The sequence below is a fragment of the Protopterus annectens genome, chromosome 3.part1 (assembly GCF_019279795.1).
Source record: "Protopterus annectens isolate FY-2018-M chromosome 3.part1, PAN1.0, whole genome shotgun sequence".
Taxonomy (NCBI): Eukaryota; Metazoa; Chordata; order Ceratodontiformes; family Protopteridae; genus Protopterus; species Protopterus annectens.
The window spans coordinates 311,334,198-311,358,840 of record NC_056732.1 but is presented as its reverse complement, the minus strand read 5'-3'; the positions used below and the strand labels follow the sequence as shown (position 1 = coordinate 311,358,840).

General features: G+C 33.4%; 1 protein-coding gene across 2 annotated transcripts in view; it reads left to right on the top strand.

The window, feature by feature from the left end:
• Nucleotides 1-24,643, top strand: part of RBMS3 (RNA binding motif single stranded interacting protein 3) — a 3,568,139-nt gene that overhangs the window by 2,579,963 nt on the left and 963,533 nt on the right. For both annotated transcript variants that reach the window (XM_044066764.1, XM_044066763.1), the window contains exon 5: nucleotides 11,150-11,307. In XM_044066764.1, the coding sequence (XP_043922699.1) occupies nucleotides 11,150-11,307 (158 nt within the window). The remainder of the gene's footprint in view (nucleotides 1-11,149; nucleotides 11,308-24,643) is intronic.

Sequence of the window (24,643 nt, the reverse complement as noted above, 5' to 3'; positions counted from 1 at the left end):
ATTGGCAGAACTATTTTACAAAATATGATTTTTGTTATGGGAAAAAGGCTGGGGGTCTTAAAATTAATGCAGATGAGAAAGAAATGTACGTATAAATTTATATAAAAGATGGAAAATGATTATAAAGGATCGTAAATGATTGTAATTAGTGTTTAGTGTATAAATATTGGAAATATTATAGCTAATGTATTTAATAAAGGACCTCTACTTTAAGTTTTGTGAGTGAGCTTGTACACCACATTTCTGGTAGAGTGGCAGCTGGGAGAATACTGTGCGAGAAGGAAATCATGGTGAAATGTGCATTGAGGAGCACTGAGATGGAAAAAGAAGCTGGTATGATCATGGATGATACAGAGAGCATTTTTAGTTGGGGTTGTTTGCTGAGACGGATGTGGATGATTCTGTGAAGGGTGAATGTGATGTTACAAAATCCAGAAAAAGGAGCCAAAGTTGCTTTCAAAAAAAGATGTTGCAGAACAGGGTAAGAAAATCATATGTAGAGACTGTTGAGAGAGAGAAGGTTGGATGATGTGGGGATAGTGAATCAGGAAGTGCAACGGATTAGCACGGAGGAACTAAGTATAGCTATGAAGAGGATGAAAAATGGAAAGGCTGTTGGTTCAGATGACATACCCATGGAAGCACGGAGGTGTTTAGGCAAAAAGGCAGTGGAGTTTTTAACCTGATTGTTTAATGAAATCTTGGAAAATGAGAGGATGCCTGAGGAGTGGAGAAAATGTTTTGGTACCAGTTTTTAAGAATATGGGTGATGTGCAGAGCTGTAGTAACTACAGAGGAATAAAACTGATCAGTCACAGCATGAAGTTATGGGAAAGAGTAGTAGAAGCTATGTTAAGAAGGGAGGTGATGACTAGTGATAAGCAGTAAGGTTTCATGCCAGAAAAGAACACTACAGGTGCGATGTTTGCTCTGAGAGTGTTGATAGAGAAGTAAAGAGAAGGTCAGAAGGAGTTGCATTGTTTCTTTTTGGACTTAGAGAAAGCATATGACAGGGTGCCTAGAGAGGAGTTGTGGTATTATATGAGGATGTCGGGAGTGGAAGAGAAGTATGTAAGAGTGATACAGGATATGTACGAGGGTAGTGTGACAACGGTGAGGTCTGCAGTGGGAGTGATGGATGCATTTAAGGTGGAGGTGGGATTACATCAAGGATCAGCTCTGAGCCCTTTCTTATCTGCAATGGTGATAGATAGGTTGATAGAAGAGCTCAGACAGGAGTCCCAGTGGACTATGATGTTTGCAGATGACATTGTGATCTGTAGTGAGAGTAGGGAACAGGTTGAGGAGAACCTGGAGAGGTGGAGATATGTTCTAGAGAGGAGAGGAATGAAGGTCAGCAGGACTAAGACAGAATATATGTGTGTGAATGAGAGGGACGATAAAGGAATGGTGAGGATGCATGGAGTAAAGTTGGCAAAGGTGACAAGTTTAAATACCTAGGATCAACAGTTTAGAGTAATGGTGAATGTGAAAGAGAGGTGAATAAGAGAGTACAGGCAGGGTGGAGTGGGTGGAGAACAGTGTTAGGAGTGATTTGTGACAGTTAAGTACCAGTAAGAGGGAAAGGGAAGAGGGTAGTGAGACCAGCTATGTTATATGGGTTGGAGACAGTGGCATTGACAAAAAGCATGAGTCAGAGCTGGAAGTGGCAGAGCTAAAGACGTTAAGATTTGCAATGAGTGTGATGAGGGTGGACAGAATTAGGAATAAGTATATTAGAGGGTTGGCTCAGGTTGGACAATTTAGAGACAAAGCCAGAGAGGCAAGATTACATTGGTTTGGAGATGTGCTGAGGAGGGATGCTGGTTATATTTGGAAAATGATGCTAAGGATGGGGCTGCCAGGTAAGAGGAAAAGAGGAAGGTCTAAGATAAGGTTTATGGATGTGGTGAGAGAGGACATGCAGGTGGTTGGTGTGACAGAGGAAAATGCAGATGACAGGAAGAAATGGAAATGGATGATCTGCTGTGGCGACCCCTAACAGGAACAGCTGAAAGAAAAAGAAGAAGATACTGTTGCAGACAGGATTAAACAGAAAAGTGATAAGAAAATGAGTAGAACATACAAGTGGAAACATATTTTGAGAGTTGAAAATAAAGAGGATAAAGAACTGAATTGTGAGAGTTCAAAATAAAGAGGATAAAGAACTGAATAGGTAAGACATTTGGGAAAATATTGTGATTCCTTTGTTCACAAAAGCAAAACAAGTAAGAACATTTCTTTTAGTAAACAAGGAGACTTTTGTGGCATAATATTTGAGACTGGGCAAAGTAAGGAGATTTTATTCTGTGAATATGAGAAAAAAATTGATCCCTGGAATTTGTATACAGTAAAAGCATACAACAGGGAGACAAAAGCAAATAAATGTGCAGTTTCACACAGATTTTTTTTAGAGAGTTTGAAAAGACACTTACAAGAAATATGCAAAAATATAATGGACAGTTCATATTTGTATGATAATAGGGGCTTATAGAGTGGCAGATTGGTTGTAATGTTATATTAAAATAGAAAATGTAAAGGTTGTATATATTCTGAGCATGATAAATGTTGAGGGAATAAGGATGTGGTAAAATACTGGGGCAACCTAAAACATGTTTTTTTTTTTTTGTTTTGTTTTCTTGAAAATAGGACCATTTGATAGGCAAATATACAAAAGGAAATGTTTTCTATCTGGGTAAAGGGGCCATAATGCCAAAAACTGTGTGTTAAGATATTACAGATGTAATCAAGTATGTCATTTAGGGATAAATTATGAAATGCAAACAAAAATGGATATGAGCGAGTGTGAAGAATAAGAAAAGTAATCGAGAGGAAAGTGTATTAGTGGAATTATAGATGGAAAGAAGTTTAAAAAAAGAAGAAAAAGTAGAAAAAAGTAAAGAAGGTGGGGTTGAGCAATGTTGTGAAGTGAGTGATGAACAGGATATAAACTGGAAAATATTAAAACATAAAAAAGTTCAATTAGGAAAAAGTAAAAGTTAGGAAATGAAAATTTAAGGGTATTAATATAAAAGATAAAAAAAGAAAATGGATAATTTTAATGTACCTATTTTAAATATTATGATGAAAAAAGGATTAGAATGAAAAAAAGAAATATTTGCATATTAATTCTTCTAAGCTACGAAGAAGGGAAACTGATTGTTTACAGTGCTTTCAATAAATGTGAATAGTATTATTAATATTTTATAAAGGATAGGAATATTGGAATTTTGTGGTAAATGTGATGTAAAAATTATTGTGCTAGAAGATGTAAGAATTTTCCTAAATGAAGAAAGGTTGTAAACAGAAATTGTGGGGTAAAAATATAAAATGGAACCAAGGAAATGAGTGATATTCTGGAGTAGATGTGATGGATAAAAAGTGAAGATTTTTAATGTAACATTTGTAAGGATGAGGTTATCTGTCATAGATGTAAGATGGAAAGAATACATTGATAGGATTATAGCATTGTATGCTTATATTACTAGTGAGGAAAAGAGAAGTTTATTTCATCAGATATTGGATTATCTGGTGGTTAATATGAGTATTATAATGACAAGAAATTGTAATTCTGTTTTAAGGCAGAAGTTATAAAATATGGTAACTTTATTGTGTGGGATAGAAGTCAATGGGCCTATACAAGGGTGTACTTGAATCTGAAATTCATTATTTTTCGTTATCAGAAAGTTTGATTATACCAGATGGTGTAGCAGTTGTAACTGTTTTTTTCTGATCATTCAACAGTATGGATGGAGGTGATAGAAGAAAATGAATATATTAGAATAGGAGGGGATAAAAAAGGATAATTTAAAAATTAGGGAATGAATATGGGAAATGTATAGCATTTCAGTTATAGAAGGATCAAATAACAAACAAAAAAGTGAACTGGCTAGGCTTAAAATGGCCTAAAAGGGCAGCCAGCCTACTACTTACCTATATACCTGTGTGTAAAGTTGGCACTAAATGTGTTTGCAAGAATGGTCAATGTCATTTGGGTCAGATTATGAGACCTGATTCTGACCAATGTGGCGTTTTTTTTTTTTTTTTTTTTTTTTTTTTTCTAGCTTTCCAGTGTATCTAAAAAAGTTTTATAATTATCATTGACATTAACTTTTTATGGCATAGTATTGTTGCAAGTATTGTGAAGTACTTGGCTTTATGTCTTTTTCTACATCATTTAAACCAAAAACAAACTCAGTTAATGACAGCTAGAAAAGAACATGTAGCCAACTATTACACAATAACTATGAATAAGGTCTAAGCTATGTAAAGTATTTTGTTGTTTGTTTTTTAGCTTTAAAGTATATAGAAATAAATTATTTGTTTCATCAGATATTAGATTATGTGGTGGTTAATATGAGTATTGTAATAAAAGGAAATTTAATTGTAACTTAAGGCAGAAGTTATAAAATATAGTTACTTAGTTGTGTGGGATAGAAGTCAGTGGGCCTACACATTTTGTGTTATTAGAAGGTTTGATTACAACAGAAGATGAAGGAGTTGTAACTGGGTTTTTTTTTCAGCTCATTCAGCAGTATAAATGGAGGTGACTGAAGAAAATGAATATACTAAAATAGGAAAGGGGATAGCAAGGATATATTAGAACTTAGGGAATGAATATGGGAAATGGATAGCATTACAGTTATGGAAGAATTAAATAACAATAAGGGATTTTTATAAAGATTGGTCTGAATGGTGGATTGAGTTTTAAAAAGAATATATGAATATATATATATATATATATATATATATATATATATATATGTGTGTGTGTGTGTGTGTGTGTGTGTGTGTGTGTGTATATATATATATATATATATATAGAGAGAGAGAGAGAGAGACAGAGAGATAAACAGATAGATAGATAGATATAGATACAGATATATATTCAAATGGGAGAGTGATGCAAGACATTAAGAAAAAAGGAAAATATCAAAAAATACACATGGATGCATTAGGGAATTTAGAAACTAATGTAAGCGGATATTATAGTAGAGAAAAGGAACTATAAAAAAGAAATCAAGAAATAAATTGTTATTATTTAAACAGAAATATTTACAAAGAAAAAAATGAAGGGATGTCTGTGCAGTTGAGCAAAATAATAAAGTAGAACAGTAGTGTAATAAAATAAATGAAAAAGTTAAAAGGAGGGGTACAAAGAACACAAGAACAAACTATGAATATTATAATACAGTATGTAGAATATGTGTGCAACAGCAAGAAGAAGGAATCTAAGAGAGTACTGAAAGTTTAAGAAAAAATTCTGATCAAGTTAATAAAAATGTTGAAAAACAAATTTTTATGTATGAGGTGGATAAGGTACTTAGAAAGGTGAATGAAGATTCAGTTTCAGGTCCAAATGGGATAGGATGGGGGAATTATAAGAATTTAATGAACTGAAAAATAAAGCATTTTTAAATGCTTTGAATGGATGGTTAAATGAAGGATTCATTTATGAGGCATTATGTACTGGTTTATTAAAATTCATATAGAAGAAAGAAGAAAACAAAAGAGATAAAAAACAGCGCACAATTATATTAAACAACACAAATTATAAACTTATTATGAAAATAATACAGAAAAAATGGAAGGTAGAATGGACGATATTATGGAATAAAGTATATATGGTATAAAAGGGAAGGGATGCCAAGAGTTATTAATGATAATGAGGTAATACAACTAGGCTTATCAAAGAAAGTGACCATTTTATGGTCAGATTTGCCCAGGAATGAGGAAATGCACAGTGAGGTATAGCAGGGGCTAGGTTGGTAAGGACCAGGTGGAGTATGCTAAAGCCTCTAGTGGCTATTTTTACTATTTGCTCCAGTGCACTGGTATTAACGAAGTTTAGGAAATGCTGAGCATAACTGTGTTTAGATGCGTAAGTTGCCATTCAAAGCTTATATAATTGAAGTTGCCTAGCGGTTGTGAGGGTGGCCTAATGGTTAAGGTGTTTGCCTTACAAACACAAGGTGCAGGGTTTGAGTCTCACAAGGGAAAGTTGTATATATATATGTGTGTGTTTGTGTGTGTGTGTGTGTGTGTGTGTGTGTGTGTGTGTATATATATATATATATATATATATATATGTATATATATATATATATATATATATATATATATATATATATATATGTGTGTGTGTGTGTGTGTGTGTGTGTGTATATATATATATATATATATATATATGTGTGTGTATATATATATATATATATATATATATATATATATATATATGTGTGTGTGTGTGTGTGTGTGTGTGTATATATATATATATGTGTGTATATATATATATATATATATACTATGAACCTATAAATCTTGACCAATGGATGGGAGATCGCAGATATACCCCAGGGATTACCTCAGTGTCACTGCTCGACAGAGGCACAGCAAAATAATGGGTATAGTTCCCCATACTAAAGGGGTGGCGTAAGCCACAAAACTATGGGCTAGGCTTGTAAATGCCCTCGGGCAGATAGCCTAGTATTAACCTATGAACCTATGAACCTATGAACCTAGCAATGGTATTTCATGCCTCAATGGTGTTATGGTAATTTTCATGATCTTTGGGGGACATCAGGGGGGTCCTGTAGCTAGCAGTGAAGTAATAGTTGGAGCTGCTAAGGGTGATTTGGATCTGCAGGAGTTCCAAGGGTAGTTTGACATGAAGTATTCATTTTTCTAACAAACAGAGATAACTTACAGTTACTCAAGTATCTGAAGACATTAGTCACAGTTGACCTTGGTGGGAATGCTGCAATTGCATTGAAATCATGTCTCAGTATATACACAAATATAAATATGTTTGAGCTGCAGGAAGGCCACATGTTCTATCATTTTTCTGTTTAGACTCCTAGCACTGGGCCTGTTATATAGGAATGACCAGTAGGAATGTCCAGTAGAGGGGGTTGCCTAAAAAAGGTATTATGAGGTCAGAAAAGGCTTTAGCCAGTATACAGAATTCCTAATATGAGAGGTGTAAGCTATCCTAGCAAAACAAGAAGTTTTATCTACTGTCTCCTCCCAGGCTGACATATACCTGATCCCCCTTAAAATGAAACTAATTATGCAGACAAATGTTAAATCCAATTATTTTTTGTTAGCATCTAGGCAACATTTTCTTAAACAAGAAACACCTTTATAAAATTATAATTTATGACAATCATACATTTACATAAAGGAAAACAAACCATATTGACATAATACCAGCTGCAAGTATTTTATATCACAAACCGTGTTGACATAATCCTGGTTGCAAGCATTATACATTACTTATTTACCCAGTCACAATCAGTCAAACATTATATAGCTCATTTAAGTCCTGCCTTTTTTTAAACCTCATTCCTCCCCTGTATATAATGTTTCCACAATTCCCATTTTTTCCTATGTAATATGCTCCTACCATTTTTACAGATCCCCAATTCCAGTTGTTTTATCTCAGTTACTATACTCGCTACTTCTAGTACTGTTGGTTTAGACTTTATTTTCCATTTTCTAGTAATTGCTTTTTTGGCAGCCACCATAATTAGACTCAGCAAAGCCTTACTAAGTCTAGGCAATTCTGATTCTGTATCCTAGCTCAGAAAAATTATTTTCCTTGTTACACCAATTTGCTCACCCAGTATCTCTGGTGGAGGAGTCTGCGGGGAATCTTTAAAGTCTGCCAACTCATTAAACTCCCAGAAGATATGTTCTCAATTATTTATTTCTTCCCCATCACATTTCCAACATGTGCTGTCCACATTCTTGGTGGAGACAAAATTATATTGAACACCAGGGTCTTTCATGCCTCTAATACATGCATAGTAAGATTTAATTGTGCCTCTCTGCATGTCTCTCTGGGATGAGTGCCTCAGGTCTTTTACTCCCACGTGGACCAGTACTAAATAGCAATCATATTTTTCTGTCTTATGGGTGCTTAGGGCCCTTGTAACATTACAAATCCTGGCACCAGGCATGCAACTTGTAGTCATCCCCCTCTTTACCAGTCGAGTGAGCATACTTCTCAACTGCTTAGATCAAAAATCTGAAAAAAAGCCTAACAAAATGGGAAGGACAAATGCCCAATCATAGGGCCAGCATTTAAATGTTGCTCTTATAAACGTAGAAAATTGCTGGAATAATGGACTATGTGTTAATGTGCATTTTTCTGAAGATTATGAAGACTGAAACTCAAATGTATGTCATTATTTAATGCCTTTATTCCTCATTGATTTGTCACAAAACCACAAATGTTATGAGCAACAGACCAAAACTATGAGGCAAAAATCTGGACATTTGAGAGATATGCTGGTGAGTGTGAGGCCATATGACTATTTAAAGACTCACTTATGACTAATACATTTCTTAAAATGAAAGCAGATTTAGTGGACCTTATTGGATTAAGCCTGCTTTCCTGATTACTGGTGCGTGAGCTGTGAGGAGTTCTGTACGTATGAGTGGAGAACTAACAGATGCTGCTTTGCATGCTTGAAGCTGGGATATTTTATAGTGTATTCTAGAAGATTTTGGCAAATATTTCTTTACATTCTCATCATAAGTTATGGACCTAGTAGTGACTGATATTGTGCTGTAGAGGTATGATGCTGACTGATGTGAGAAGTTTGCCACTATATTTCCTAAATATTTACATCTCTTGCAAGTCACACTATTAATTGATAACAGCAATTGATATTTGGTAAACATAAGGCAGTAGTGACACTGTCTTGCAACACATAATGCAACCAGACTGGCAACCAATGGCTTGAGAATAGGCTGCTGAACCATGTTGCCAGAGGGTGGAGGACTGGGGCTTGTGTTGTACTCATTGGAGAGTGTCTGGTATAGTAGACCCTAATGTTTTATGAATGAAGTATTTAGAGTGATACTGTGAAGTTGGTGTAAAGGGTAGTTAATATATCTTTACATAAGGAAAAGACAGAATTGGCCAATTGGTATTATGGTCTATTACTAGTTCATAGGTTCATAGGTTGGTACTAGGCTATCGGCTCTAGAGCCTGTACAAGCTTAGCCATAAGAATTCCCTGGCTATTTCTTCCCACAATATTTACTTCCCTGGACCCCTGTCTAGCAGGGCGACTGACATGATCCCCGGGGTAAATTTCCTATCTCCCACCCAGTCATCAAGGTTCCTTTTGAAGAGGGCTAAGGAGGCACTCTGCTTGACATGTATGGGCAGTCTATTCCAGAGTATGGGGAGTCTCTGGGTCAGGAACTATCCTTCCAGCATGTTTTGTTCATTGTGATGACAATGTATAGATTCCTGAAGCATGTGGTTCTGATGGATTGGGATTTCTTTAAGTGTAGCATGTCCAACAGCTCTGGGTTTGACATGGCCTTGTATGTTAAGCAGAGATCACCTCTGAGTAGACGATATGCGACAGAGTATAACTGAAGTTTTTTTAGTCGGTCAGCATAGGGCATCTGCTTTAGGTCTGTGATTCTTTTAGTGATTGTTGCAGTCCAGTTGTTGCAGATGTCTTGTGAGGTACATACCAAATAGGGCATTGTACTCTATGATGGGTCTAATGAGGGATGAGTACAGTGGGACAATGACCTCCTTTTTTCTCAATGAAAAGCACTTAGTGATGAGGTGTGCAACATAAAACGATTTACTGACTGTTGTGGCGATGTGGTTATCGAAGGTGAGACCACTATCTCACCAGCACTAGGAATCATTGTGTCTTTGTTCCTTCTCTAACCAGAAACAGAACAGTAGGACTAATCCCAAGCTGGTTCCCAAAAAGTGGTCACAGGGTCTTCAGTGATTAGCAGTCTTGTCCCACATGTTGCAAAATGTAAAAAGAAGAATAATAGCATATTTCCGAGTCCATATTCTGAGGAGAGAGATCTATGGTTGTTATAAAGGAGACTGAAACAATTAAGTACTAGTACTGCCAGTGAGTACTATCAGATACAAAGGCATTTTTCATTTTAATGGTCAGTGATATAAGCCATTTTTCTAGACTGTCAATGGTGACCAAACACTAACACCTTGCAATACAGAATCATTATACACTAACTTAAAGGTACAGGGCACATTCCTGTGCATGATGTCATGAATAAGATACCAGCAGACTCAGTAAACCAGTAACAGCCATCTTTGTACTGTCATTTTTTCTGCCATCATCACCTCTAAACATATATAATGACATTCCCAGCCCACATCATAGTCCGGCAAATTAGATTTTTGTGTGTGTATTCTGAGGAGAGAGATCTATGGTTGTTATGACCAACAACACTTAATCTTAAGCTTCTGCTTACTCAAAATGTATTTATTTATATAAGGGGCAGTTTTCATGTAATGATTTAGAAATTTCAACAAAATGTTTATATTACTTGTACACAAACTTCATTTTCTAACATCAAAAAACAAGTACGTTTTTACATACTGACATATCTGGGGAGGGCTTGCATTTTAGTTACATTTTACACAGTTTATTATTTCTTTGGCAAACAACACCACAATTATGTGTTGTTTTGTTTTGCAAGTATTCATTAAGGTGCAGTGCATTTTTCTCTCCATCATGTCACTGTTCATAATCACCTTTCTGTATCTTACATGACTGTATCTCAAGGTTGTAAACACGCATACTCTTTGTACTCCACGCACATTTCTATGCATTACTAGTGGAAACCATGTTTTTTTAGACCATACTGTATCTGCAACTGTCTAAATTAATGCCTCCAGTAAGAGTTTCATAGAATAAAAATATTGATTTGATAGTTTTAGATGGAAAGTGATGCAAACATTTGTTAAATGGGGAAGAACATTTCCATTTTTTAAATGACAGGTGGTTTGTGGAGCTGCAATAAGAGCACATGATTATGAAATTATATTATCTGGCTACAACCCTGCTTCAACTAGAATTCTTTGTTTCACTATGTGATAAGGTGATACTTCACTTATGTACATTACTTCTATTTCACTGAAGTTTATTTAGTGATAGCAACATCTAGAATTTTAAGGAGAATTCAAAATGAGGACTCTGAAGAATTTCCTGCATAGACTCATTGCCTCACTGAAGTAAAATCTTTTGTGGTTAGTTTTGGTAAAAATAGCTTAGGGATCACCATGACTGCTACAAATGTAATTATGACTAATAACAAACCAGCTAGCAGTAACAAAGGTATTATTTAATTCTAGCAACAGGAGCAGGATCCTACAAACCTCTACATCTCAAATCTCCCCGTCACTATGGATGAGCAAGAGCTGGAGAACATGTTGAAACCCTTTGGTCATGTGATTTCTACAAGAATATTGAGAGACGCCAATGGAGTAAGCAGAGGAGTTGGTTTTGCCAGGTGAGTCTTTTGCATCACCATTTAAGTCCAGCGTTTTCAAGCTTCTTTCCCTGTTCAAGTCCTTTGACCTTATTTACTACAAAGTTTGGCCACACTGTTTATTAGACTTTAAAAATAGCAAACGTCTTTATTTTGTCACTTCTTGCATGCTTCTTTTCAGTTTTTACCATTCTCTAAATGTTGTTTATGTTATCATTGCCTGCTTTTGCTTGATGCTGACTGAATTTTCCAGTGAAATTCAGAGATTAACTCGTCTACAACTCCATAACAAAATTATACAACTATTATTTTATCTTTGATTAGTATTTCTGTATTATAACTTCAGAATGTTAAGTAGCATACAGCGCTGGTGGGCACAATGACAGTCATGCTCATGTCATATTCACTATTTTAGTTTGCTCTAGGATATGAACTTGTGGTTTCCCATCCATTCATCCAGATTATGTTTAAAAAGACTAAGGTAATTAATTTGCTTTATGCGGAGAGGAAGACAATTCCAAAGAAGTGGTTTTCTCTGTGATAATCTACCATTCCAACATGTTCAGTTTAGGCTGTAGAAGAGAAGAAGATCTCCTGAGCAGGTGTTTATGAATGGGCTTGCAGATGTAAAGTAGATCTGAGAAAATAGGGTCGGTTGAGACTCAGTACACAAGGCAGAGATTACCCCCACAGAAGTTTGTTTGATACATAGAAGAAGGGCAAGACCTTGGGATGGTTAGTGTAGTTTTTTTTATGATATAGACCCCTGATTGTGTTGGAGAGAAAGAATTGTGGTAATTCAAATTGTATTAAGTGTTTGGACAGGTATATCTTGAAAGGGGCATTATACACTATGATCAGCCTAATAGCTGCCAAATACAGTGGAATGATCACAACACTATACCTAGTCACCATACCCTTACTAATAAGCTGTGCAATGAAAAAGGACTTTCTTACAGTAGTGGATACATTGTTATCAAATGACAGGTCCACATAGGTTCCCAGGTCCCTAACTACTGGTTTGATTTTCGCGGGTGTATTTCTCAATGCAAGAGTTACAGCATTCATCATGCTTGCTAAAGGAGACTTCTGTGCATGTCTTTGGCATTTAGTTTTAGTTCATGCTTTTTGTTTGGGAAAAGATCTCTTGGATGATCTTGGTGTCCACTAGAGAAATTATGATGGCATTCATCTGCAGGCTTGGTCTTTTATAAACACTTAACATTAGCTTTGACCTCTAAAAAGTAAGTGTCAAACAGGAGTGGCCCAAGGACTGAACTGGGGGTACACCACTAGTGACTAGTCTTTTAAAGGACTTAGAGCTGTCTACAATAACTTTTTGGATTTTACTTGTCAGGTAGTTTGCTATCCAGTGTGCTACATAGGGCTTAACATATAGCTGGGAGAGTTTATCAAAAATACATGAGTGTGGGACGGTGTGTCAAATATCTTTGTGAGGTCTAGGTATACCATTTGTTCCAATTTTCCCTTCATCCATTTCATCAATAACTTTTTCAAAGAAGTCAACTACATTAAGCAGGCAGGATCTGGTTCTTGACAAAAATAAACTGACTTGAGTCAAGAATTGGTATGCTATTTATGTTCTTATTAATTAATTCCATAATGATCCTCTCCAAGTCTTACAGATGACTCTGATCAGATGTATAATTCCATAATTATCCAGGTCTGTTGACATGGAACCATTGTGCAGTAGGGTGCCTGTTGCTGTCTTCCATTCATCCAGCCAAAACCTGTTTGGAACCTCAGTTGGAGGTTTGACAGGTCTTGTTTCACGTTGGCCAATAGGCATCCTGGTATGTTATCTGGTCCCTTAGAAGCAGATGTTCTTAACCTTAAAAGGCTTTGAGGATATGTTCTTGGGAGACTGGGTAGTTGTAAATGTGGGTATGTGATCAGGGAATGTAAGGAAAGAGAGAAAGACTGAAGTTAGAGTTAAATTTATCTGTTTGTTTGTTGGCTACGTCCTTAAGGTCTGTATAAGTGATATCATTTGCTATTAGTTCTGTGCAATGCTGAGCATTGTTTCTGAGGTTTCTAACATTGTTGTCACTTACATAACTGAAGCCTCCCCTCCACAATTTGAATACTATTTTTGATTGCTGTGATGTACTGTTGCAAGCCCACTCTGTAGTAACTGACAAACCAGGTGAGTAGTATATTCTCTTCAGAGTCCTTGCTAATAAGTATGATATTGCTGAGCTTTTCTTTACCTCGTCTATTGTTGCATAACTATATTACAGCAGGAATGTTTAGTGCTTCATATTCAAAAAGTTCTCTGGTCTCTAAAATGTCGTATTATTCTGTTTTACAAAGTATTAGGTATTATATGATCTCAGAGATTTCACTTAACTCCTAATGCAGTACAACTGAGTCATGTTTAATACAGCAGATGATACAGTATTTGCTCAAATGTCATATAATTCTCTTTCACTAAGCCATAATACATTGTAGCTAAATTTCTCCTAGTTCTGTTTCACAAAGAAATCATGTGTTATACATGAGTTACATTTAACAGAGTAATCTTGTTAGACATCTGAAATGCATACCAAATTGTTAAGCTCACATTAAAGATAAAGTCAACAGTGGGAAACAATAGCTTTAACAAATATAATAAATATTTTTTGTGCAGGAGTTCAAATCCCGCATCTCCTCTTACCCCATTATATCAAAATGTACTAACCCTGCAATGCCACCTCATTGGTAGTAAGGGACAACTATCCTGTCTCTAATGTTGTCTTCTGTTAGTGAAACCAACTTCTTGCATTCAAGTATACCATGATTTGACTAAATATTTCAAGATCTCATTGTGTCTAAACTTTTATCTAAGAAACTTATATATCCTGATATTTGTAACAAGGTTAAGACTCAAAATAGACCAATGAAGCCCAGCAACCTGTAATATTTGAAATGCAAAAAAGAAATAAATATAAATCTTATTAACTTACTTATTTTCACTGCTATATATTCAGAGGCACTCATTTACTATTTTCTGAGAAAGTCCCATTGAATCACAAATTCTGAGTATCTGAATATTAGGGGAAAGTTGGATTTTAATAGAGTTTAGCATTTTATAGTGAAGTAATCATTTTCCAGTACTATGTCTCTCAACAATCAGATCTGGAAAATCAAGGTAAATGCTCTTGAAAAGTAGGTACATTGAGCTAAAATAAATTCTGAACTGCTAATTAGCATAAAATCTGCATATGGATGTGGGATACTACCACTCAGAAAAACAAGGAGGGAAGATGGGCTCAGAATAGCAGCAATTCTCTTCAGCTCTGTCAGTTTAGATTTTGTATGACAGGATTTTTTCAGTAAATCTTATCGGAGGAACTTACAGTCTTCAGTAATAAATTCCTCTCATCTAGTTTTATAACTACATATAAAAATTCTGAAGAAATTTAGATTTTTTTACTGTCAATAATACCTTGGATACTTTATCTATCTTCACTGACAACAGAATGGCTACATCAAAAGCACTTCATCAAGAATCTTCTCTAAAAAGGACCTACATTCTTTACTCACTACTGTACTAGAACTATCTGCCAAACTAGATAAAATGGATTTAAAGATTGACATCTTTAAAAAAGACTGCACTAAACAAATGGAAAAGATACACAAAGATCTGCATTTTCAAAAATCTCAAATTTCAGGTATTGAATTAGCACTAAATGACATTGACAGTAGAGTACATAAAGATGAGAATAATATAGACTTTCTAATAAAGCAAAATACATACTTACAATCCAAAGTGGATGATTTAGAAAACCGGTCTCGAAGGAATAACATTAGAATATTTGGTTTACCAGAAAACATAGAAGGAAACAATCTGTCAAAATTCCTGACAACCTGGATCCAAGATGTACTAGACTTACCAGAAGCCTTGTCATATGGTATCGAAAGGGCGCACAGATCTTTTGCTTCATCTAAAACAAGTAAGAATAACTCTTCTAGATCTGTAATTGTAAAATTCTTATCTTCATATGACAAAGAACTAGTGCTAAAAACAGCCTGGGCAAAAGCTCCCGTTAAATTAAATGACAATACCATTCGTTTTGACAATGATTATTCTTCAACAGTAATAGCAAAAAGAAAACTTTTCCTACCCTTAATCAAAGAACTCAAAAAGGCACAAATAAAAAGTCATCTATTATTCCCAGCCAGATTAAAAATTTTTCTACAGGATGGTATCAAAACTTTTGATGATTTAGACACAGCCCTTAATTTTGTTAACTCTAACAAAATAATAGAAAAGCTAGAAGATATGGAATGGGCAAGTGCACGTCTTAAAAGGTTAGCTGAAAATGACAACTGGAAGTCAGTCGAAAAAAAAAGAAGCTAAAAAAATAAAGAAATGCACCATTAATATGAGACTTTAAATCTAAACATAAAGACTTTAAAGTAAATTCACGGTTGCAACTACATGTAAGTGTAACATTCTCTTCCCCCTTTTTTTTTTTTTTTTTTTAATATTAAATATGTATGTGTGTTCCTGTGCTACATCTTGATAACATAAATATGGCAAGTTTGGCTATGTACTTTGAATGTGTTTAAAAAATTTTAATAAGAATACAATTGAAAATGTTCTTCTGGTTTAAATGAAAGACAAGGGGAAATGAAAAGCTGTTTGTATGATCTTGTGAGAAATAGAGGGATCTGATTGTGGACGTTAGTGTAATACGAATAGTGTTAAGCTCTCAGGGATATGATGTATGTAAAAAGTAAACAGAATCTAATGCATTACTAATATCTATGCAAGATTAATGGGACAGTTCTGTTTAATAATTATTACTTTAGCGATTGCACATACAAACGCGAAAGTCATTAGAATGATGCATCTGCATTCTAACATATTATTGTTAGCCCCTGAGAGTCTCATGCACTTTTCAGCTTTTTTTCACATACCAGTTTCGTCAGTTTTTCCACGCGGACTCAAGAGACTAAAAAAGAAGAATTCAAGCATTACTGTTCCCACTTTTACTCAGGACAGCTTTGAAATCCAGCTCGAGACGCTCCATTCATTATAGAAAGAAGAGACACCCTGATGACATCATTCTTGACTGTGCGACACAACTTTTGTGAACTTTAACCTTACGTCGCACTGACTTTTTAGAATGTTGAACCGTGGTTTTCACTGCAAATAGGTATATAAACACAAATAAACAGTTTAAACACTCCCATACATATAAACACATACATAAAACATATAAATACACAATAATCTCCACTTTGTAATCCCCTACCTGTGTTTGTACCTATAGTTAATATAAAAATTACATTACATCAGATAATTCTATATGCAGTACTAAAGCATATTAAATAACATAAATAAATACTATGAAACATTAATTGATTGTAAATGTACTTCATATAAACTTCACTTATACAAAATTACTAAATGTTATATAAGAAAAGAAAAGCCAGCATATACATATGACAACCCTATCTGAAATACTATGATTGTTAAACAGTTTATGCATTGTTTTAATTATGCTTCCTGTCTGATGTAATTGCTTCACAATAATTAAACTCCAAGCACAGATATAGTAATTGGATATATTATTTTAAATGTAATAGTAATTTAATTAATAGTTTAAAGGGGAGAGGGGGATAGGGGGAAGAAAACAGTGAAGAATATATATATATTTTTTCTCTTTTTTACAGACAATAACACTATTTGACAGTAGCTGAGATATTGTTGCTATTTGTTAGGAGAATAATTTGAGTGGTATATGCTACTCAAATTAGGAGTCTACAACTCCAGGAAGGGTACTGGTAGATTTGTTATATTGATGTTCTGTTACAATGATATGTTACTTTTTTTATGACGTTCACAATAGCAACATATTGTGAGACTCTTCAATTTGTCTATGATTTGATAAGTATGTTTTCTAGCATTAGTGCTTACCAGAATTGATTACAAATATTTTACCTTGTATATAACTTATAACACATAATATAAATGTTTCTTTTAAAGGGTATTTCAATAAATATTAATGGTCTAAATAATCCTTGCAAGAGAGGAAGCTTGCTCAAATATCTTAAAATTCATAAATCACATCTTGTTTTTACAAGAAACACATTTAATATCCACAGATACTGATAAGTTAAATACCAGATATTATTAAATTTTAACAAGCTCAGAACATACTGAAAAGAAAAGAGGAGTAGCTATTTTATGGAATAAAACACTTCCCATGCCTAAAATACTAGAAGTATACAAAGATAACAAAGGTATGTTTTGTTCAGTCACAATAGAACTAAACAAAAAATATATACTTTAATAAATATATATTGGATTCCAGGTATTGGTTCAAACACTGTTAAAATGCATTTAAATAAAATAGTTAGTCTCGCTAAAGGTAATTTAATAATAGCAGGTGATTTTAATTGTATATTAAATGATGAAGATACTAACTCCTCAGTAAAAAGAAAAAATTCAACTTCAGCTAAATTACTATTGAACTTTATGCAATCATTTATATTAAAAGATATAAATAGCTTTGCAGATTTAGACTCACGTCCATACACTCATTACTCCCACAGACATAAAACAAACTCCAGAATAGACAGAATTCTAATATCAAAATAATTAACAGATGATTTAATTAAAGTAAAGGTTATTTCATGTCCCTTATCCGATCACAACTCAATAACTTTTGAATTACTAATCAAAACAAATCACACTGTTATAATTAAAAGAATACCGGCATACATAACTAATTTGAAAGAATTTAAAGAATTTTTACTTTTAGAGATACAAGACTTTATCACATTAAATAATACTAATAATATATCAGAAGTTTATATTTGGGATGCCTTAAAAGCCTTCCTATATGGGAGAATTCTCTCGTGGTATAATAATAAAAGAAAATCCTGGGACAAAGAATTATTAGATCTACAATGTAAATTAGATAAGCTAAAACATAACTTAGATAGTAATACTGATAGAAAAAAACCAAGAGAAAGAAAGAAATAAGTAAACTAAATACAAAATACCTTGAGATTTTAAACCATAAAACAAAAATCAGAACAGAGAAATTTAAATGTATAACCTTCTCAATGAACCCTAGATCTTTAAATATCTTAGCAAATAAAACAAAAAGACTTAAAAAACTCAACCATATTAAGGAGATCTATTTCCCAAAAAAGAAGAAACTTGTATCTAATATACACAATATTTTACTGGAATTCAAAGAATTCTTTCATAAGATAAATCAGAATTCCCAGATAACGGATTCAAAAGATTTGATTAAGACATTTATAACAAAGTATACTAAATATAGATTATCAAGAGATCAAACTAATAATATAGATAAACCTATTTCTTTACAAGATATACAAAACCAGATAACAAAACTTAAATTATACAAAGCCCCCGGGAATGATGGCATTATCTCAGAAATATATAAATTATTACCTAAATCTGCATTAAATATTCTGCATAAAGTATTTAATATTTCCCAAAGCAACACCTTCACACCCCCTTCTTGGAAATATACCGTTATCTCACCAATAATCAAATCAAACAGAGATCCTACTAAATGTTCTTCATACAGACCAATCTTTTTATTAAATACAGATTACAAAATGTTTATGTCCATATATGCTGAGAGATTAAATTTTGTTTTTGCCATTATTACTAAATGATGATCAAACAGGTTTTATTGTAAATAGAACTACTCATGACAATATAAGAAGAACAATTACTTTGATAGATTCAGCAAAAACCTCTAATAAAACTTTAACTTTAATAGGTTTAGATATAAATTGTGCCTTTGATTCAGTTAATTGGGACTATTTATTTATTTTGCTAGACGAATTGAATTTCTCGGATAAGTTTATAAATCTTATAACAAACTTATATAAAGGGAGTCAGGCATATATCAAAATTGGCACTCTCATATCAGAAAACATTCCCATTACAAGAGGGACTAAACGGGGATGTCCTTTATCCCCTCTTTTATTTACATTGATTATGAAACCATGGGCCAATTTAGTAAGAGATGATGAAAACATTGAAGGTTATAAGTTAAATTCAGATACTTCATCTAAAATTCAATTATTTGCTGATGATATTCTGGTAACAGTAGGAGAAAACTACAGATATATTCCTGCCATATTTAAAAATATTAATACATTTCAAAAAATATCAGGTTTAAGTTTTAATAACAATAAAACTCAGATCATCCCAATTAATCTAAAACAAAACACAATTCAACAAAAGTATAAAAAACTTATACCTCAAAATAATCAGATAATATATTTAGGAATAGTGATTACCAATAACAAAATATATCATTCAATTAAACTTTAATAATTGCTTAAGCAAAATTGAAGATTCTATAAAAAATGGAATAATTTACTCTTTTCCATGGATGAAAGGCTTTCTATTATAAAAATGACTATTCTTCCTAAAATGCTTTATATTATTCAATCACTTTCATTAATTCCCCCTAAAATGATAATTAAAAAATGTAATTCTTTGTTATTGAAATTTCTATGGTATCCTAATAAATCCAGAATAGCTTTGCAACATCATATAAATGACTGGACAAATGGTGGTATAAGATTTCCTAACTTGGAATTATATACATTATTCTCAATTATTAACATAGTCTCCTTTCTAATCAATAATACATATTCTTCTAAATGGAAGCAATATTTAATCTCGTTAGCATGGGACTCTTCTAATAAACTAAACATTCAAAAAACACTAATGTTAAATAATCCTATTTTGTGGATATTAAAAGATATCTTTACAGTACAATCATATAAGTTAAATAAATGAAATTATTTGCTACTCATCCTAAAAACATTTAGGAACTTTATTTTCAAACTCACTAATTATAAAACATGGATTTTCCTTCTTTTCCCAATTGCTTTTACTCAAGGTATATTAACCAAGATAGATAATACAAAAATGCTATTATTCAAAGAGAAACATATTATTTATTGGTCTCAATTAATAGACAAAGATAGGATAAAGTCTCTGGAGGAACTAAAATTTGAATATGACATAGATTCTAACTCATGGCTATGCATACAGGAATGTAGACAATATATTATAAATAATTTGGAATCAATTCCCCTACATTTAGCATATCCATTACCTAAAATAATTTTATTTTTGACTACACTTATTCAAAATATAAACACTGACAAAAACAAATTAGCACACATAAACAAAATACTTAGAAATTATACAAATTTTCACACTGATAAATATTGGGAATATTTCAATATAATTAATAACTATGCTTCTAAAGATCAAGACAAACAAAATATATTAGAATCAGCCTACTACACTACATTTTCCCTAAAGTGGAAGCTATACACCTGGAAATATATGCATAGATCCTTTATAACACCACACATTCTAAATAAATTCAATAAGAACATCAATGATTGCTGGAGATGCAAAGAAGTATTAAAAATTGACTGGTCTCATATGTTCTATGACTGCATACTTCTAAAAAAATACTGGGAAGATATAAATAGTTTTCTTCAAGGTTTATTTACAGATAATTTCTTGATTTCTAAATCTTTAATTTTATTTAACACTCCAATACATCAAAGTGTTAAAAGACCTAAATATACATTAATATAGACTATTTTAGCAGTAGCAAGAAAAATAATAACAATTAACTGGAAATCAGAAACTTCCCCTACGTTTCAAGAATTCAAAAACCTTCTTACTGAAGTTTGTAGTCTGTAACTTTTGACCATTAAGTCAAGAACTAATAGAAACATGTTTAGAATTAATATGTGGAAAAATTTATTAGACTTGCTAGAAAATTATTGATTGTATATGAACTAACCAATAATTTAGTTTGATATTTATGTGAACGTCATTTGTAAATAGTTATGTTGTTTGTTAGATATAGAATGATTGTGTTTTTTTTCTTTTTTTCTGTTTTGAATATTGTTAAAAAAATGGAACACTTTATGTAATTTATTTCTTTATTCAAATTTTAATAAAAATCTTTTTTGAAAAAAAAAAATAAAAAAGAAAGAAAAACAAGGAGTTAGATAAAACAGAGTGACAAAATGATGCAAAATACAATAAGAAGATTGGTGTTATAGAATCAGGGAGACATTCCTTCCATACATCAATACAATTATATTATGTCATACATGTTTTAATGACTGACTGACTGACACTTTTTATGGTATTTAGGCCTACCACACAGTCTGTATTTTTCTGCCTGCAGCACTAAATAAATTTTCCCTTCTTCTTCTTTTGGCTTTTCCCGGTTAGGGGTCGCCACAGCAGATCATCTGCCCACTCATGATTGGCAGTGGAATTTTTACAGTGTTGAGTTGACAGCCCGGCACCCAACCTTCCACAGAAGGCCCACACATGCACACACTCACACCCAGGGCCAATTTAGAGTGTCCAATCCACCTACTGCATGTCTTTGGGATGTGGGAGGAAACCAGAGCACCCGGAGGAAATCTATGCGACCACAGGGAAGACATGCAGACTCCGCACAGAAGGCACCCCAGCCGAGAACCGAACCAGAGAACCTCTTGCTGTGCGGTGGCAACGCTAACCACTGTGCCACCGTGGCCGCCCAAATAAATTTCCCCTTCTAAAATACTAAATTGATTAGGTGTATAGTTGTTTTGCCATTGCTCCAAAAACTCTTAAAAAACTCTATCCTGTCCTCATTTGGAGCATAAACGTTGCCTACAATCCATTCTTCTCTGTTGATTTTCCCAATCCAAATCAACCACCTATCCACTTGTCCTAATTTCTTTTGCAAAAACATCAAATTTATGAAACTTTAGCAGGATAACTTTTTACCTCCCCCTAGCTTGTTAGCAATGCAGAATCTTATTCTCCTCTGTTTTAAATGTATGAATCTCCCTCATCTAAAACTTTTCTTCTTGTAAACATACAATATGAGCCTCTACCCTCCTTACTGGTGAATTCTTACTCTCTTAATGGGATGGATTGATTACTGCCCCCTACATTCCAGGACAATAATGTAAAACTTTCCTTTGGCCTAACATTTCATCACAATCATTATGTGGTTTAAAAACTTTCTTGATTTTGCTGAACAACCCCCCCCCCCCCACACACACACACAAACATACATAGACATATCTAGATGCATTTACTGAGCTTGCACCAATTCCTTAGGTAATACACATCTACACCCAGACTTTAATGTCTCTAGTAGCTATTAGAGTAGAAAATGGATCACCTAGAAGCTACTCCAACCATGTCAGAAATTACAGTTCTAGAACTAACCAGTTAATCCCACAAAAGAGATAAAGCCCAAATGTTTATGTGTAGCATAAGTTCTATCATTTGCTCTTAACATAAAGAACTATCTAAAAATTAGTAACCTTAAAAATTAAATAACCTTTGTCAATTTCTTGTAATTAAGCTAAGGGTATACAAAGAGCTTACTTTGATGTGTTATTATGGCAAGTCCTGAGTAACTCTGTAGCTTTTGACATGTATAGGAATCTAAAGTTTGAATAAAAATGTTTTCTATAATTTTACCATCATGATATATTAATTATATAGTGAAGACACCTTTCACTACATGCAGGGAACATATATTGAAAAAAAAAACATATGATGTTTGCATTAAAAAATTAAATGAAGAAATTAAAATCTTATTGCAGTGAATATTCATATTACACATCTTTTCAACATGCTTGCATATATTAATTAATAAGGTAGGTGGGGCATTTTATTATAGCAGATGTCCAGTAGCACTGTCCCACCTGTATAGATTATATAACAGCAAAATGTATAAAGAAATCTAAGAGAAATTTGCTCTAAGCAGCAAGTCCCCAGATGTATATACTGTTGACCCCCCTTTAATTCTCCCCACAAGTGGATCAGGCATAACATCAGGTGAGTTAAGTAGAATGTTATACTGATCAGCCATTAACTAGACTCTTATGCAGTTTATGAAGTCCCCTCATAGACCAACAACTCTTTCCCACCATTTTCAATTATTCAGAGAATATCTCTGACTATACTTTGCTGCTGGGGTGCTCTTTTCTTTGGAGTCATACTAAAATCTAAAGACTTTCATGTTCTCCTTGGACCTGCCTATTCCATTCTTTGAACTTTCCTTCATATTGGTGCCTTAGATTTCATCCCTTATTCTCGAATAACCTTTGTTTCCATGTTGTGAATTCCTGTGTGTCTATATATTCTAATAATTTTTTTTAGAACAACATAAATAAGAACTTTTAGTTGATAACTTTTTAAATATGTCTTACTGTGACTCACTGGCCTGTTTTTTGATGTGTTTGGAATTCTTTTGAAAAAGGAAAAATGGTTTATTTTTTCATACAATAAACTTCAGTCTATAGAATTGAATGATTAATTATTAATGAAATATTTATTGCAGAGAGATTTAATATGTTTAACATTAAATTTAATATTTATATATTTGTATATTTATATATTTATGAATGTTTATGATTTCGTTTTATTATGTATGTATATATCGGTGTATATAACTTTAAAAGCTGTTATTATTTTGTGATGACTTTATTAGTTTGTTTGCAGTGCTCTTCCTATGGTTCAACATTCAGTTTTCCTCCTTTGAAATGGATGTTTGAAATGTATAGTTTTAGAACCCTTGAAGGCAATGTTCCGAAGTGCTAGTCCATTTTTTTGGGAATAAAATAAACTTTTTTTAAGAATGATTACCAATGTGTGTAATATAATATATGTTTCCTTTCCTCTGCAAATCTCTCCTGACTCTTTTTACAAGACACAAGAGGGCTTTTTCTTACTCGGATCCTCCAACTGGGGGGATTTATTAGACAGCAATGGTCTCTGACATTTTGTTTTTTTGCATCTCCCACTCCATCTTCTTCTTCAGTTACCTCCTCATGTATATGGGTAAGCTTTGACTTAGTCATGTGAATAATATCACGGATCTTCTCTAATTTTAGGAAAACTTTCCTATCATCCTTGTCTACAATCAACATGGCTAGATGCACTAATGACACTCTGAAACCTAATGCTAATATTTTTTTAATGTAAAAGAGACTTTCTCATGTTAAGCAAAGATTATGAGCAATCAGATGCAAAATACAGTCTATACTGAACCCATTGGATGCCTTTTGCTTCCTTGTACTGAATAATCCAGTCTCTCATTTTCACTGAGTTCAGGACAGGCAGCATATGTCACTGGTTTAACTTTCATTTCCCAACAGGCCCTGCTCTATGAAGTCATTCAACAGCTTGTGTTAGACAGTCAGGAAACAAAAGCATTTTTTGGAAAAGCCACTCAATATTGTCCATGATGGAATTTGACATTCCCTTCACCCTTAAGGGGGTAAAATAAACCAT